Consider the following 16,354-nt stretch of genomic DNA (forward strand, 5'->3'; position numbering starts at 1 on the left):
CAGTGCATAGTTTGTGGTCTGCACTTCAGCTACATTAAACTTTTGAACTATTTGAGTGTTCTGGAGTTGCCTTTGACTATCTAAATGTCCATGACAGTACTTGTAATCAACATGGTTGATTAATTAAATTCATTAAATTAAAATGGGCAATGTAGACATCAAATTTCTTTCCTTTTTGTCTTGTTCCAGCTGTTGCTGGAGGTATCTGTTCTCTGTAATCTCAGATAGGAGAAGTCAACTGACCATTTTGTATTTAGTTCTGTTTGTCCTAAGCTATTTCACTGCAAACATGCAGCAGTTGTTCTCAGTCTTTGAGATACGCAGGAAAATAATGTCAGGGTTTCCACTATAATAAAACTCGGAACTGCAGAAACTGGGAATCTGAAACATAAATTGCTGAAGTGACTCACTGGCAGCATCTGTGGGAAGAAAATAATGTTTTGAGTCCACTGATGATTCTTCAGAACTGATGGCAGCTACAATAGAATGGCACTTATGCTGATGGGTTGGAGAAGGGGAGGGAGGAGAGATGGGCTTATAGGTGGAGTCGGAGTCTAGGGAGATATATAAAAGGAGTAAGCAGACAGGGGATTGTTGATAGTAAGGATAAAATAGAAACTGAATAAGTGATAACTTCTAAGAGTCGGAGAGAATAGATAAGCTATGCTGAAAGCATCCATGTCATGACAGGACCAGGTGTGGGGACGGATAAGAAAACATGGAATGATGGAATCGGGCTCTAAAGTTATTAAACTTGCTAAGTCCTAGAGGCTGCAGGTTTCCCCAAGTGGAAAATGTGATTTGTTCATCAAGCTTGCTGTAAACCTTGCTGGAACAATAGCAAACCTGTGTCTGAAACATTTGACCAGCAAGCACAGTATTGGGTGTGGCGGGAAACTGGAAGCTTGGTCATTTTTATTGAAAGAATGAAGGTGTTCCGCAAAGTGGCCACCCAGTCTGCATTTCATCTCCTCAATGCAGAGGAGACCACGTTGTGAACAGCGAATACAGTGAATTACCTGAAAGATGAAAACTTGGGGTCTTGTATAGTGAGGAGGAAGGAGGTAAAAGACATGAGGTACACCTTCTGCAATTGCTTAGGGTGTTGGTGAGTGTGGGAATAGAGGAGGAGTGGACCAGTGTGCCCCGCAGGGAATGATCTCTGCAGAATGCCAACATGGGGAGTGAAGGGAAGAGAATGTGTCTGATCATGGCATCTTGGTGGCAATGGCAGCTTATGATTCTTTGGATGTCGATGCCCGTAGGGTAGAAAGTGAGGACGGGGCGTCCCTATTGCTGTTGTGGAAGGGAAGAGAAGGGGTGAGGGCAGGAGTGCAGGAATGGGTTGGACATGGCTGAGGGCTCTGTCAACCACAGTGCTGGGAATCCTCGGTTGAGGAAAAAGGTGGACATTTCTGAGGACCCTGCAGAAAGTAGCATAATCAGAACAGATGCTATGGAGATGAAGAAACTGGGAGAATGAAATGGAGTCTTTACAAGAAACAAAGTGTGGTGATGTATAGACCAAATAACTGTGGGGGTTAGGGGTTGTAGTGGATACTGCTGGCCAGCCTATACCCAAAAATGGAAACAGATGTTGAGGAAGGGAAGGGAGTAATCCAAGATGGAGAAGACTAATGTGAGGACAGGGTAGACATTAAAAGCAGAATTGATCAACCTTGCAATTCCAAACAAGAGAGGAAAGCAGCACTGATGATGTCATCGATGTACCTGAGTTGTGAGGAAGGGTTCGAGTAAGACTGAAAGAAGAAATGTTCCTTGTACCCCACAAAGAAGCAGCCATAACTGCCACCCATGCTGTGACCATACCTTTGGTGACGCTGAAAAATTGGAGTGACTGGGCTTGTACACACTTGAGTTTAGAAAGCTGAGAGGGAATCTGATTGAGACGTAAAAGATTATTAAAGGATTGGACACTCTGGAGGCAGGAAGCATGTTTCCGCTGGTGGGTGAGTCCGAAACCAGAGGATACAGTTTAAAAATAAGGAGTAGGCCACTTAGGACAGAGTTGAGGAGAAACTTTTTCACCCAGTGAGTAGTGGGTGTATGGAATGCTCTGCTTCAGAAGACTATGGAGGCCAAGTCTCTGGATACTTTCAAGAAAGAGTTGGATAGAGCTCTTAAGGATAGTGGAATCAAGGGTTATGGGGATAAGTCAGGAACAGGATACTGATATGAGGATGATCAGCCATGACCTTAATGAATGATGGTGCTAGCTCGAAGGGCAAAATGGCTTACTCCTGCACCTATTGTCTATTGAATTGAGTGGATTTGAGGGAGGAGCTGCTCAAAGTGAGGATGAGCTTGACCAGGCAGAAGACGGTTGTAATGATGAATGAGGACGGTTCAGACCTTTGTTCCAGGAAGAAGCAGAGAGCCCCAAGACCATCCTGATGAGGGTAGATGTGTAAACGGATTGCTCAATCCATGATGAAGAGAGTACGCTTTGAACTTGAAATTCTGAAACTGCTGTAGATTTTCCACAGAACCACAGATGTAAGTGGGGAGGAAGTGTACAAGGGAGAAAGAAATCCAGTTGTGGTTGGAAGATGTATGTTCCATGGAGCACAAACAGGCAGAAACAATGAGCTTACATGTGTTGTCCCATTTAGGGATTTTTGTGGAGGAAGTAGAAGCCAGCTGAATGGAATTGAGAGACAAGAGGCTAAAGAATGGAGATCCTTAAATGAGGTTAATGACTGTCAAAGACACAATGGCCTGATGCTCAATGGTGGGGTCGTGATCCAGGGAGAGAGAGAGAGAAGGAGATATCTGAGAGCTGGTGCTCAGCCTCAGCAATTTAGAGGTCAGTGTGCCAGCCAACAAGATCATCCTTGTCAGTAGGCTTGATGACAAAGTCACGATTGAAGTTGAGAGCATGGAGTGCAGTCAATTTAGAGTAGGTAGATTGGAATGGGTGTGATGGGCGCAGACATTAAAATGACTGATGTCATGTCATGTTGATTGTTCTTGATGAACAGGTAAAGATGAAGTACAGGTAAACAACCAAAGGGAGAGTTCCAGGTGGAAGAAGAGTGTTGGAGATGGGTGAATGTGTCTGTGGAACTGAGAGAGAACGCTTGACCCAAGAAATGAGCACAGAGACAAAGGTGGTGGAGGAAAAGTGTTATGTTGTGTCCAAAGTTCACCTGAGGTAGGTTGTGAAGGGATAACACTAAGATCTTTGAGTGCTGAGGATCCATCTCCACCTTTCTGCTCACCTCTCCTTCCCCTCCCTAACCCCATTCCCATCTTCAGTATAAAAAGCACATTTTCCTAGCTGCTACTGCTGCAATTCTGATGAGTCACCAGACTTGAAATTGTTTTCTCCCCACAGATGTTGTCAGATCTGCTGAGGTTCTCCAACAATTTCTGTTTGTGTTTGTGTGTTTCCACTCTTGTTTGGAATCCCAGCAATTGCTCATGGAAAATCTGTGTGCAAAATGGGATGAGATATGATGATTTCCAGAGTTGAGTTAGCTGTCTAAATTTCTGTATGAAAGGCTATTAGGAAAACCTACCAAAGAGTGACTGGTGTCTTTGTAAACAAATCTTAGCAGGAGTCAATGCGTGTCTATCTTTGCATTGTATTGTAAAATATCACTTATAAATTTATGAGAATGGTTCAGGGTGAATAGCTCCTGATTTTCATGGCTTCCTTCCTTCCTGATTTTCTGCTGTGAATCTCTCCTGATATCGTGAGATTGTGATCTTAAATGTTATGGGAACATTCCTTCTATCTTTCACAGTGCAGTGCAATTGAACACCAGTGTGTTGTCACTGAGCCACTCCCTGAATTGCTGCATAAGAGATTATGTACTTTTCTTTTCCCAGGATGAAACTCTGTGTAATATTTGGCGGCGTTATCTGCAAAAATCCCAACAGGCCTACACAAACAAACCGATTGATGCCCCTCGCAGACAAAGGCTGGTAGGTCAGATTAAAGAAATAGCTCCCAAGTTGAGTAAGATAAATTGTTTTATATGTTTGTCATTGAGTAACTTAACCTAAAATTCATTTGGAAATGAGACTTTTGCACATAAAAATTAGAAATATAAACCTGGAAATGTTTGTTTGATCCTTTTTTAATTCATGTTTGTGTATGTCCTGCACACAAGCATTTGTCTTGTCCCCATATGACAGACTTGTTATCATAACCCTTTATTTATTTCCATTCTCTCAGCCATTTATCTAATCTATGTTTAAATCTTGATGTGCCCTCAGCTTCAATCACTAATTCTAATAATGCATTCACAGTCTCCCAACCTTCTCTGTGATCATATTTGTTCTACTGTCTGTCCTAAATATTGTGTTTAATGTTATTTTTATACATTCATATTCCAGACCCTTCATTTATTAAACACAGTTTTCAATGTAACATGGTGTTATATCATCTTAATTTTAAACTTCAGTATTGAATCACCCCATTATTTTCTAATGAAACTGTTTCATGAGAATTTATCAAACATTTTTTGGATTTGCATTTCTACATAACAGGAAGCATCATAGGGAGCTGGTGCTGTCCCCTGTCTGGTCCAACCATTCTTCTTATAGAGTCCAAAACTGCACACCATCTTTCTAAACTTTGTATAAATTCAGCATTATATATTGACTTTTTTGTGTTTTGTTTTTTTTTTGCCATAAAATACTCTTCCATTAGTCTTATTTAAGGTTATTTATTTATTTGGAAACTGTGTTTCAAACACCATTTGAATACCTATCCTGATTGTCTGTGAAAAAGTACACTGCCTTTATAATTACAATTAGAATCCCTACAGTGTAGAAACAGGCCCTTCAGCCCAACAAGTCCACACCAATCCTCCGAAGAGTATCCCACCCAAAGTCATTCCCCATTACTGTACCTTTACCCCTGACTAATGCACCTAACCTACACATCTCTGTACACCATGGGGCGATTTAGCATGGCCATTTCACCCAACCTGCACATCATTGGATTGTGAGAGGAAACCGGAGCACCCAGAGGAAACCCACACAGACACTGGGAAAATGGGCAAACTCCACACAGAGTCGCCTGAGGCTGGAATCTAACCCGGGTCCCTGACACTGTGAGGCAGCAGTGCTAAGCACTGAGCCGTCCTGCCGCCCCTCCACTGAGCGACTGCACCTTCTGGAAGTGGTGCGGTCTGTGCTGAAGATATTCACGTAGTCTTGTTAGGTAGAGTGTTCCTGAATTTTGATACAGTGACAATGAAGAAAGGGCAATATATTATCAAGTCTGCATGATGTCTGTAACCTTGAATGCAACTGGAAGGTGGTGGTGTCTTATGCTATTGGCCTTCTTAATAATGGGGCTATAGGCTAGAGCTTTAATGTCAAAGAAGCGTGAGTAAGTTGCTGCAGCATCTTGTAAAGTTCCAACAGAGGTATAAGTTTTAACTGGAATCAAAATGCATCATATCATGTTTACTGATATTAAAATGTCACTGCTTTGCCCATTTCATAATCTTGCAGCTTCATTCAGACTCGATTATTTACTGTTGTCAACATATTATAATAATTGTGACCTTCAAATTTGGACAGCACAATGTCTAGCCAAATCTAAGTTAATTACATACATGATGAAGAAAACCCTCTGGAACACTACTATTTATTTGCAAACACAGAAATAATCTTCTCTTCTAATTTCTTTCTTAATTTCATTACTTTTAATCTCTATATAATATTTGGCCAAAGGATGTTTGTAGATGCATTACATTTTCGCAATGCACCATATCTGTCACTTACACAAAGAAGTGTATTAGGTTTGTCAGATGCAATTGTTGCTGGTTTTTCTAATTATGTTTCATTTACATAAATATTTAGCAATTTTCTTATTTAAATAGTTCAAAATTCTCACAGCCTTGAAAAAGCTTCTGTATTATCAAATTGTCATGTATAATATTTTATACACAAGTTATCCCAGCACAATTTTGGCCAGTTTAGTACATGGCAAAAATATTAATGTTTAGATTTCCTTATACCTGAAATAAAACAAGAAAAAAACCCTTCAAAATGTGATGAAAAGGAAGATGAATCCCTGGTACTTGTCACAGACATTCACCTCAATGAGTATTGGACTCTACTGTCTCATTCTCTGAAAAGGTGTTTACCTTTATTGCTCCTCTTCATACAGTTTTGAAGGTTTCTTGTAATGTAAGAAAATGCATTAATTAGATCCTTCCTTTCATAAAGAACTAAAACAATCCTTTGTGTTGTATGCCATTTGATGTTGAAACTCCTAAAAGGATTATTGTGTTTACTGCTTTTGGCTGTTCATAGGAATACCAGTGGAGCTGACTAAATTTTCTGGTGGAACGCAGTACACTCTAATATATGTATCTATTTCTTGTTTTGGTTACACGCATGTCTTTGCATGTTTGGACATGAATCAACTAAAATCCCTACCATTCAGAAACCTTGCAGGTTGATTTCACTAATTGTACTTTTTTCCTTCTGAAACAAAGTGCCTACAATGGACTGTGTAGGGACATAATATAGTTATTTAAAAAGCAAGCTGCGACTATAGAAACTGATGATGCCAACCAGGTACTTGTTCTTTTACGTTCATAGAATTTTAAGTACAATATTCTTCAGTGAATCACATTATGTTTTCCCCAGCAGAGCTAGGATAGTTAGTTGATTAAATTGAATTAATGGAACATTTACATTTAAAAACCAAATTTCCCAGATTTACCTTAAAATTGGAGCAATGTGTTTGTTGTCTTCTAATGTTTTTCAAACAGTGCATTCTTCTAGTGTGTTTGTACTTATATTTTGCAAAGATATTAATTTCGTGAACTCTGATTTTGACAAAGCTTGAACACCATAAGTTTAATTTTATGCATTTATCAAGTCACCACAAATATCAGATGTGGGCAAACTTTCCTTCGCACGCAATATTAAAATAAAAACATCTGTTTGTAATGCCTGGAGGTACGTTGGATAGGGAAAATTACACCTGTCATTGCCGAATAGACAGATTCCATTACAGGCTTACAATCCTTCCTGTCTGATTTTTCTTGTGTGCTGGGCTGAAACAATTCTTTTAAACCCAATTTCCATAAGAAATCTGCATCAGCATTTGGCTTTGATTCCTCATCACAATATTGTGTAAATTAATGGACAATGCTGCATATAATATGCCTAAAATTTGCTCCTGCAATGGCTATTCTTGAGCCAGCAGCTTTATGAATTTGGATATTCTGAGACTTAGTGTCTCTTCATCCTTTCTGTCGTGTGAGGATTTTGCACTTGACCATTTGCAACTGAACAGTCTCTGATCTGACTTGAAACTTGATCACTTTAATGACTTTTGTGGCCCATAAACGAATGAAAGTAAGGAATACCAAGATGAACCAAAAATGTTTTTGAGCACTGATGAATCATTGCACTGCAGCATCACGTTTTTCAGTTGTCAAATTGCAATTTTGTTTTGTTAACTGTATCCATTGTTTGCTACAGAACATTACCAAAAAGTAGCAATTGAATGCAGTAGTAATTAACAGTGATTGTATATAATTAGTGGTTTTATATAAATTTAGGAATTTGCTGAGTACACAAAATTTAATGAAAGTGATCCAAAATCAGACCAACTGAAATATGCTTCTTGCATAAAAACATCATATGATGCCTAAGAATTTGTGTTCCAAAAAAATTTACACAACTTCAATACATTTTATTGTTGTGGTTATTTTAATGACCTTTCAGACACCAGGATGTCTGTGAAACTGAATGCTGGGTGTGCCTTTTCAAACTGATTTTATTCTACACACAGACTTATGATGCACTTATATGATCTGTATGCAATTAATAGCAGTTCTGTCATTACATTGAACACCAGTGACCGTATGGTACTGCTTCTGGAAAAAGAAATTTTATATTGCAAGTCGTTACATTGAATATTTTCTTTAGTGGTGATGCTTGTGCCATCAAGATTGCAGCTTTCTTAGAGGCCAGAGTGAGTGCTTCTGGTTTGCTGTTGATTGGAAAATCCAGCTCAATCTCTTTGTGACATGAAAGATAAATTCAGGAACAGAAATAAATGAAGCAAGTAGGATAAAATTTCACAACCAAGTCTGTATTGGTAGGATTATTCATTAATCAAGTCAGCTCCCAGAATGAAGAGCTTTTCAGAGATTTGATGGTCTTTTATTCTCTCCTCACCATTTTTCAAATATTTAGTTTAATCAAAGTTTTTAATAAAATGTCTTGAAAATAGTTCACACTACAGAAGAGGAATTGTTGCAGGTCTTAGAAAGTATAAAGGTGGATAAATCTACGGGATCTGATCTAATGCATCCCAGAACATTGCTGGAAGGTAGGGAGGAAATTGAGGGGCCTCTTGCAGAAATATTATCTAAACTGTGTGTGCCAGATGACTGGAGAGTGACTAATGTTGTGCTATTGTTTAAGAAGAATTGTAAGGAGAAGCCTGGGATCTGTAGACCTGTGAGTCTGACTTCGGTGATGGGTAAGTTGTTGGAAGTGATTCTGAAAGAAAGGATTTATATGCATTTGGTGAGGCAGGGGATAATTAAGGATAGTCAGCATAGTTTTGTGCAAGGGAAATCGCGTCTTACAAACTTGATTGAATTTTTTGAGGAAGCAACCAAGAAGATAGGAGAAGCGGTAGATATTGTTCACTTGGACTTTAGTGAAGCCTTTGACAAGGTTCCGCTTGGTAGGCTAATTAGTAAAGTTAGATCAGATGAGATTCAGATTGAACTTGCCAGTTGGATACAAAATTGGCTTAATGACATGAGACAGAGACTGATGGCGGATGGTTGTTTTTTGGATTCGAGGCCTGTTACCAGCAGTGTTCCACAGGGATCAGTGCTGGGTTCACTTTTGTTTGTCATTTATATAAATGATTTAAATGACAATATAGGAGGCCTTTTTAATGAGTTTGCGGATGACATTAAAATTGGTTGTATAGTTGACAGTGTAGAAGGTCACCTAGGGTTACAAAGAGATTTTTATCAATTGGGTCAATGGGCTGAAAAGTGGCAGATAACATCTCAATTTGGATAAATGTGAAGTATTACATTTTGGAAAATAAACAAAGGCAGGACTTATACAATTTAAAGTAGTACCTTGGTTACTGTTGTAGAACAGAGAAACCTAGGGTACAGGTACATAATTCTTTGAAGTTTGTGTCCCATGTAGATAGAGTGATTTAAGAAGATGTTTAGTATTCTTGCCTTCATACTCAGACCTTTGATAATAGGAGTTGGAACACTATGTTGATGTTGTACAGAATGCTGGTGAAGCCTCTTCTAGAGTACTGTGTCCAGTTCTGATTGCCCTGTTGTAAGAAAGATGGTATTAAAACAGTCTGGGCAGGCAGGGACAAGGTCGGGCTAATACATTAAACTGCTTTTATTTCAATGCAAGGGGCCTAATAGGGAAGGCAGGTGAACTGAGGGCATGGTTAGGAACATGGGACTAGAATATCATAGCAATTACGGAAACGTGGCTCAGGGATGGGCAGGACTGACAGCTTAATGTCCCCGGATACAAATGCTACAGGAAGGATAGATAGGGAGGGAAGAGAGGAGGGGGAGTGGTATTTTTGATAAAGGATAATATTACAGCTGTGCTGAGGGAGGATATTCCCGGAAATACATCCAGGGAAGTATTTGGGAAGAACTGAGATAAAAAAGGGATGATAATCTTATGGAGAGTGTATGATTGACCCCCTAATAGTCAGAGGGAAATTGAAAAACAAACTTGTAAGGAGATCTCCGCTATCTGTAAGAATAAAATGGTGATTATGGTAGGGAATTTTAACTTTCCAAACATAGACTGGGACTGCCATAGAGTTAAGGGATTAGATGGAGAGGAATTTATTAAGTCTGTACAAGACTATTTTCTGATTCAGGATGTGGATGTACCTTCTATAGAAGGTGCAAAACTTGACCTACACTTGGGAAATAAGGCAGTGCAGGTGACTGAGGTGTCAGTGGGGGAGCACTTTGGGGCCAGCAACCATAATTCTATTAGATTTAAAATAGTGATGGAAAAGGATAGACCAGATCTAAACGTCGAAGTTCTGAATTGGAGAAAGGCCAATTTTGACGGTATTTGGCAAGAACTTTCGAAAGCTGATTGGGGGCAGATGTTCGCAGGTAAATGGACGGCTGGAAAATGGGAAGCTTTCAGAATTGAGATAACGAGAACCCAGAGAAAGTATATTCCTGTCAGGGTGAAAGGAAAGGCTGGTAGGTATATGGAATGCTGGATGACTAAAGAAATTGAGGGTCTGGTTCAGAAAAAGAAGGAAGCATATGTAAGATATAGACAGGATAGATCGAATGAATCCTTAGACTATAAAGGCAATAGGAGTATACTTAAGAAGGAAATTAGGAGGGGAAAAAGGGGACATGAGATAGCTTTGGCAAATAGAATTAAGGAGAATCTAAAGGGTTTTTACAAATATATTAAGGACAAAAGGGTAACTAGGGAGAGAATAGGGCCCCTCAAAGATTAGCAAGGCGGCCTTTGTGTGGAGTCGCTGAAAATGGAGGAGATACTCAATGAGTATTTTGCATCAATATTTACTGTGGAAAAGGATATGGAAGATACAGACTAGGGAAATAGATGGTGACATCTTGCAAAATGTCCATATTACAGAAGAGGAAGTGCTGGATGTCTTGAAACGCATAAAGGTGGATAAATCCCCACGACCTGATCAGGTGTACTCTAGTACTCTGTGGCAAGCTAGAGAAGTGATTGCTGGGCCTCTTGCTGAGATATTTGTATCATCGATAGTCACAGGTGAGGTACCTGAATACTGGAGGTTGGCTAATATGGTGCCACTGTTTAAGAAGGGTGGTAAGGACAAGCCAGGGAATTATAGACCAGTGAGCCTGACCTCAGTGGTGGGCAAATTGTTGGAGGGAATCCTGAGGGACAGGATGTACATGTATTTGGAAAGGCAACAACTGATTTGGGATGCTTTGTGTGTGAGAATTCATGTCTCACAAACTTGATTGAGTTTTTTGAAGAAGTAACAAAGAGGAATGGTAGATGTGATCTATATGGATTTCAGTAAGGCGTTTCCCATGGGAGACTGATTAGCAAGGTTAGATCTCACGGAATACAGGGAGAACTAGCCATTTGGATACAGAACTGGCTCAACGGTAGAAGACAGAAGGTGGTGGCGGTGAATGGTTGTTTTTCAGACTGGAGGCTTGTGACCAGTGGAGTGCCACAAGGATCGGTGCTGGGCCCTCTACTTTTTGTCATTTACATGAATGATTTGGATGTGAGTATAAGAGGTACCGTTAGTAAGTTTGCAGATTTGCAAAATTGAAGGTGTCGTGGACAGCAAAGAGAGTTACCTCAGATTACAACAGGATCTTGGCCGATTGGCCAATGTTCTGAGAAGTGGCAGATGGAGTTTAATTCAGCTAAATACGAGGTGCTGCATTTTGGGAAAGCAATTCTTAGCAGGACTTATACACTTAATGGTAAAGTCCTAGGGAGTGTTGCTGAACAAAGAGATCTTGGAGTGCAGGTTCATAGCTCCTTGAAAGTGGAGTCGCAGGTAGATAGGATAGTGAAGAAGGTATTTGGTATGCTTTCCTTTATTGGTCAGAGTATTGAGTACAGGAGTTGGGAGGTCATGTTGCAGCTGTACAGGACATTGGTTAGGCCACAGTTGGAATATTGCGTGCAATTCTGGTCTCCTTCCTATCGGAAATATGTTGTGAAACTTGAAAGGGTTCAGAAAAGATTTACAAGGATGTTGCCAGGGTTGGAGGATTTGAGCTATAGGGAGAGGCTGAACAGGCTGGGGCTGTTTTCCCTGGGGCGTCGGAGGCTGAGGGGTGACCTTATAGAGGTTTACGAAATTGAGGGGCATGGATAGGATAAATAGGCAAAGTCTTTTCCCTGGGGCCGGGGAGTCCAGAATTAGAACACATAGGTTTAGGGTGAGGGGGAAAGATATAAAAGGGACCTAAGGGGCAACGTTTTGACTCAGAGGGTGGTATGTGTATGGAATGAGCTGCCAGAAGTGGTGGAGGCTGGTACAATTGCAACATTTAAGAGGCATTTGGATGGGTACATGAATAGGAAAGGTCTGGAGGGATAGGGGCCGGGTGCTAGCAGGTGGGACTAGATTGGGTTGGGATATCTGGTCGGCATGAATGGGTTGGATCGAAGGCTCTGTTTCCATGCTGTACATTTCTATGACTCTAAGTTGGAGATGGTTCAGAAGAGATTTACCAGGATGTTGCTGCGAATGGAGGGTTTGAGTTAGAGGAGAGGATGGAAGGGCTAGGACTTTTTTCACTAGACCGTAGGAGGTTGAAGTGTGACTTTAAGAGGTTCATGAAGATTATCTATAAGATGAATGGTCATATTTTCCCTCAGGCAGGGGTTTCAAGAGTAGGGTGCATATTAAAAAAGACATGAGGAACATCCCCTTTTTTTACATAGTGTTGTTCCTATGTGAAATGAACTTCTAGAGGAAGTGGTGGATGAGGGTACAGTTACAATGTTTAAAGGACATTTAGGTAAGAAAATTAATACGAAATGTTTGGAGGGATACAGGCCATGCGCAGGCAGGTGGGACTCGTTTAGTTTGGGTTAAGTCTGGCATGGACTAGTTGGACTGAATAGTCTGTTTCTGTGCTGCATAACTGTCTTTGTGTTTAACGCAGGTTTCAGAGATGGTTTCTGATTCGTCAGAATTGGCGTCTGACTTAGATGTTTCATGGTCTTCGCTGACAGAAAGTAATTCTGAAGATCAAGATAGTAGTATTCAATTAACCAAAGATGCAGTTGGATCAGGTATTGATCTCTGTCCATATTTAATCATTTTGTATTATTGTTTCAGAGTTAGACTATTTAATCATTCAGTTCAGTTAAGACTCTTTCTCCTCCTCCTCTTCTGCCATAAAATCACATCTTTCTTACATACCCATTGTCTTATTTTCCCATGCACTTTGCAATCACCTCTTTGCAATTATTGCCATTTATTTTCTTAAACTCCAGCATGGGTTATTAAGAATTATGTCGAAGATCAATTTTTACAGATGTCTATTTGGCACAGGGTGTCATGACACATGTGACGAGTCCAAGTGCAGTTATGTGTGATACTGTTTGTAGTAATTAGTTAATGTACAATGATCAGATACTGGGACATCATCCTGTGTCATATTCATTCAATCCATTTCAACACTTGTTTTTGTAGTTAATTTAAATAACAAATTGTACTACGTGCAGGAAGGTGATGAGGTCAGTCTCAGGTCATGAGTATTGACCATAAAATATAAGAGCAGAATTAGGCCATTCAGCCTTTTGTCTGCTCCATCACTCAATCATGTCTGATATATTTCTCAACTCTATTCTCCTGCTTTCTCCCTGTAGCCTTTGATCCCCTTACTAAGCAAGAACCTATCTGTCTTAAGTACACTTAATGAATAGGCTTTCACAGCCTTCTGTGGCAATGAGTTCCACAGATTCACGAGAAATTCCTCCTCATCTCTGTTCTAAAGGGTCACTCATTCACTCTGATGATATACCCTCGAGTCTTAGTCTCTCCTGTTATTGGAAGCATCTTGTCCACATCCACCCTATCCAGGCCTGTCAATATTCTGAGAGTTTCAATCAGATGCCCCCTCATCCTTCTAAACTCTATCTAGCAACAGCATGTTTTTTTTTAGATTAGATTACTTAATGTGGAAACAGGCCCTTCGGCCCAACAAGTCCACAAGAAATCTATATGTGAGGCAGTCCAAGTGTATTGCGGGTTGGTGTACCCGTTACATTTCACCAGTTTAATATAGACTACTTTACATCAATAATATTCAGCACAGTCAACTGCTAATTTAATCTTGTGTAATGGACAGAAGCCTAGAAACAGGTCAGCTGTTTTCTGTTATCATGGTGCTATTAGAAAGATTTAAATTGGAAATAGAAAAACCATTTTGTATGCATTGTATTACAATGTTTTCTGAACATGAGGCAGTGTGATCCTGCAGCTTCTTTAAGCATAATATGATAAATGATGGTGATGATTTGTTTTTTGAACTGCCTATTCCTAATTTCAGCTGTACTGCTAAAATGAGGTGTTGAGGCAAACCAAGAGCTTTACCATAAAAGCGGTGAAATAATTGTAAAGGAATATTTCATAGTGAAAATAAGAGTAATATACAAACATTTTGATACGTTCTTAAGAGGATGAAGCAACGTCTATACGGTCAGGATCTGTTGATGGCAGTCTGTATCGACGAACCGCTTACCGTAAAGGACTACTGATGTCTATGCCTTTGACACTGGCATTTTGCTATCTGGCACTACTGTGGCTTCGAGAATCGATCACTCTTGCAGACCTCCTACGGTGAGACAGCAGCATTTGTGTTTCAACTTCTTTATGTTGTATAAGTGTGTTGGACTATTAATTAAATCTACTGTATCAACTGTTGACTTTTCTTCCTTAATAAGTTAACAGATGTTTTGTGGCATTATTCACAATTAGTCAAATATTTCACTTTTCTAAGACCAGAGATGTTTCATTATGCAATGTGCAGTGCATTACTAATATAGAATGGTGTCTTGGCTGAACCAGTACCCTCTCCAAACTTGATCATTCAAAATCTGCTGTTTTCATCTGTCTCTCTCACCATTATTTGCAATTAGTTTTTGTCCAAATGTTCACTTGCACCCTCATTCCAAGATCTTGGTTAAGCAACATTGAGGACATCTAGTTATGATTCTCTCAAGCAGTGAGAGATACAGAAACTGCAGAAAAGGTCCACAGGAGAACCAGTAAATTAATGTGAAATATTACAAAAGGTTTCCACAATCTTTGGAAATCATGATTAATTTAGTGGTTTAGTTTCCATATTTATTTAGTAAGTTTCCTCTAAATGTGTTTTAATTGGTCTTTCCATTTCCTTGTTTCCTCAAAATTCACCTTTCCAATGCTAAGATATTTCATTCTACTGTTTTCTCCTTTCCACTGTAAGACTGATTTTAGGCTCAACCAGAGTGTGACCACTATTTCCAAATGCTGTCAAACTAACCTCTTACCAAACCCTTACTGCTCCACATTATTAAGTCTAAAAGTACTTACCTATAAATTATTTGACCATTTGAATCATTAACACCCATGTTCATTTACTTATTTTATCCAGTTTTTTTTGTCTCATGCTGTCACTGGTAAATTAAACTCAATTGCGATAATTGTATTTGATTTCTTGCATTTTCTTGTTTAAATATAAAATTCCACATTGTATTTCTGTTATTGAAGTTTTCAGGTTTACCCATCTGTTAAGTTTGGGTTGTGATCATGATTGTACATCAAAACATTAGGAATCTATTTCACTTTTTGATAACTGATGACTTGCAGTATTTTTCAAACATTTTCTGATAAATTAAATTCTATGTTCCTTTGATAAAATAACACCAGTTTGTCTCTGCAATGTATTTTACATCCCTCTTATAAGCTTAATTAGCTATCTATTATCTTTAACCATGCACCTCCCATTTGTCCATGATACTGTGGTTCTCTTTATTATGTATTTTAGACTTTTCTTCAGTCTTTTAATCTTCAATTCTTCCCTGTATTCAAATACATACTCCCTGCAATCTGGTTCATGTGAAGGAACATATATCTAGTTAGTTTTGTAGTAACCAAGGATTATACTGGCAATCTAAAACTTTCTTACAAAAAGCAATCATGAACTTGCAACCCTTGTTTTTGTTGGTGAACTGAATTCAGGAAGGATTGTGGAAAAGATTGCTGCATTTTTATCTGGCATACATTGTAAGTGTCGTTTACAATGTTGTTTGTTCAGGCAGTGGAGGGGATGTCTAATTACTGATGAGCGGGAGCCGAGATGTGCATGCGACTGGCAGCGAGTGATTGGTCTGGGGAATAGTAACCCATTGTCAATGACAAAGGCCTACTGCGTCCCAGCAACTATGTGATTTGTTCCCATTTGCTGAACCAGTTGTGAATGTCATTGTTTAGGCAGAAGCCATCGACGACAGGAGATGAAGGGCCTGTTGCTTATGAGTCAAAGAGGGCTATGTTCTCCTGAGCTGGGCCCCCACCTTCCTTCCAATGTAAACTCAGCTCATCCAAAACTTTACTTCCCTTAACCTCACTCTTGGTCCCGACTATCCATCATCCTGTGTTCATGAATCTGCATAGATCACTGGAAGAGAAAAGTACATTGAATTTAAAGTTTTTGTTCCTGTCTTCAAATCCCTCAGTAGCCTAGATTTGGCTTAACTCAATCTACTTCAGCCCTCATTTTTCTCTCTCTCTCTCTTTTCCTATGTTTTTCTATTGTTGATATGCAATTGCATGTGCTTC

At 39.5% G+C, this 16,354-nt stretch overlaps 1 protein-coding gene across 3 annotated transcripts in view; it reads left to right on the forward strand.

The window, feature by feature from the left end:
* taf1b (TATA box binding protein (Tbp)-associated factor, RNA polymerase I, B) overlaps nt 1-16,354 on the forward strand; it is a 214,384-nt gene that overhangs the window by 154,168 nt on the left and 43,862 nt on the right. For all 3 annotated transcript variants that reach the window (XM_060853374.1, XM_060853380.1, XM_060853365.1), the window contains exons 5-7: nt 3,856-3,951; nt 12,690-12,819; nt 14,209-14,371. In XM_060853374.1, coding sequence (XP_060709357.1) covers nt 3,856-3,951; nt 12,690-12,819; nt 14,209-14,371 — 389 coding nt within the window. The remainder of the gene's footprint in view (nt 1-3,855; nt 3,952-12,689; nt 12,820-14,208; nt 14,372-16,354) is intronic.

The sequence above is a fragment of the Hemiscyllium ocellatum genome, chromosome 3 (assembly GCF_020745735.1).
Source record: "Hemiscyllium ocellatum isolate sHemOce1 chromosome 3, sHemOce1.pat.X.cur, whole genome shotgun sequence".
NCBI classification, from domain to species: domain Eukaryota; kingdom Metazoa; phylum Chordata; class Chondrichthyes; order Orectolobiformes; family Hemiscylliidae; genus Hemiscyllium; species Hemiscyllium ocellatum.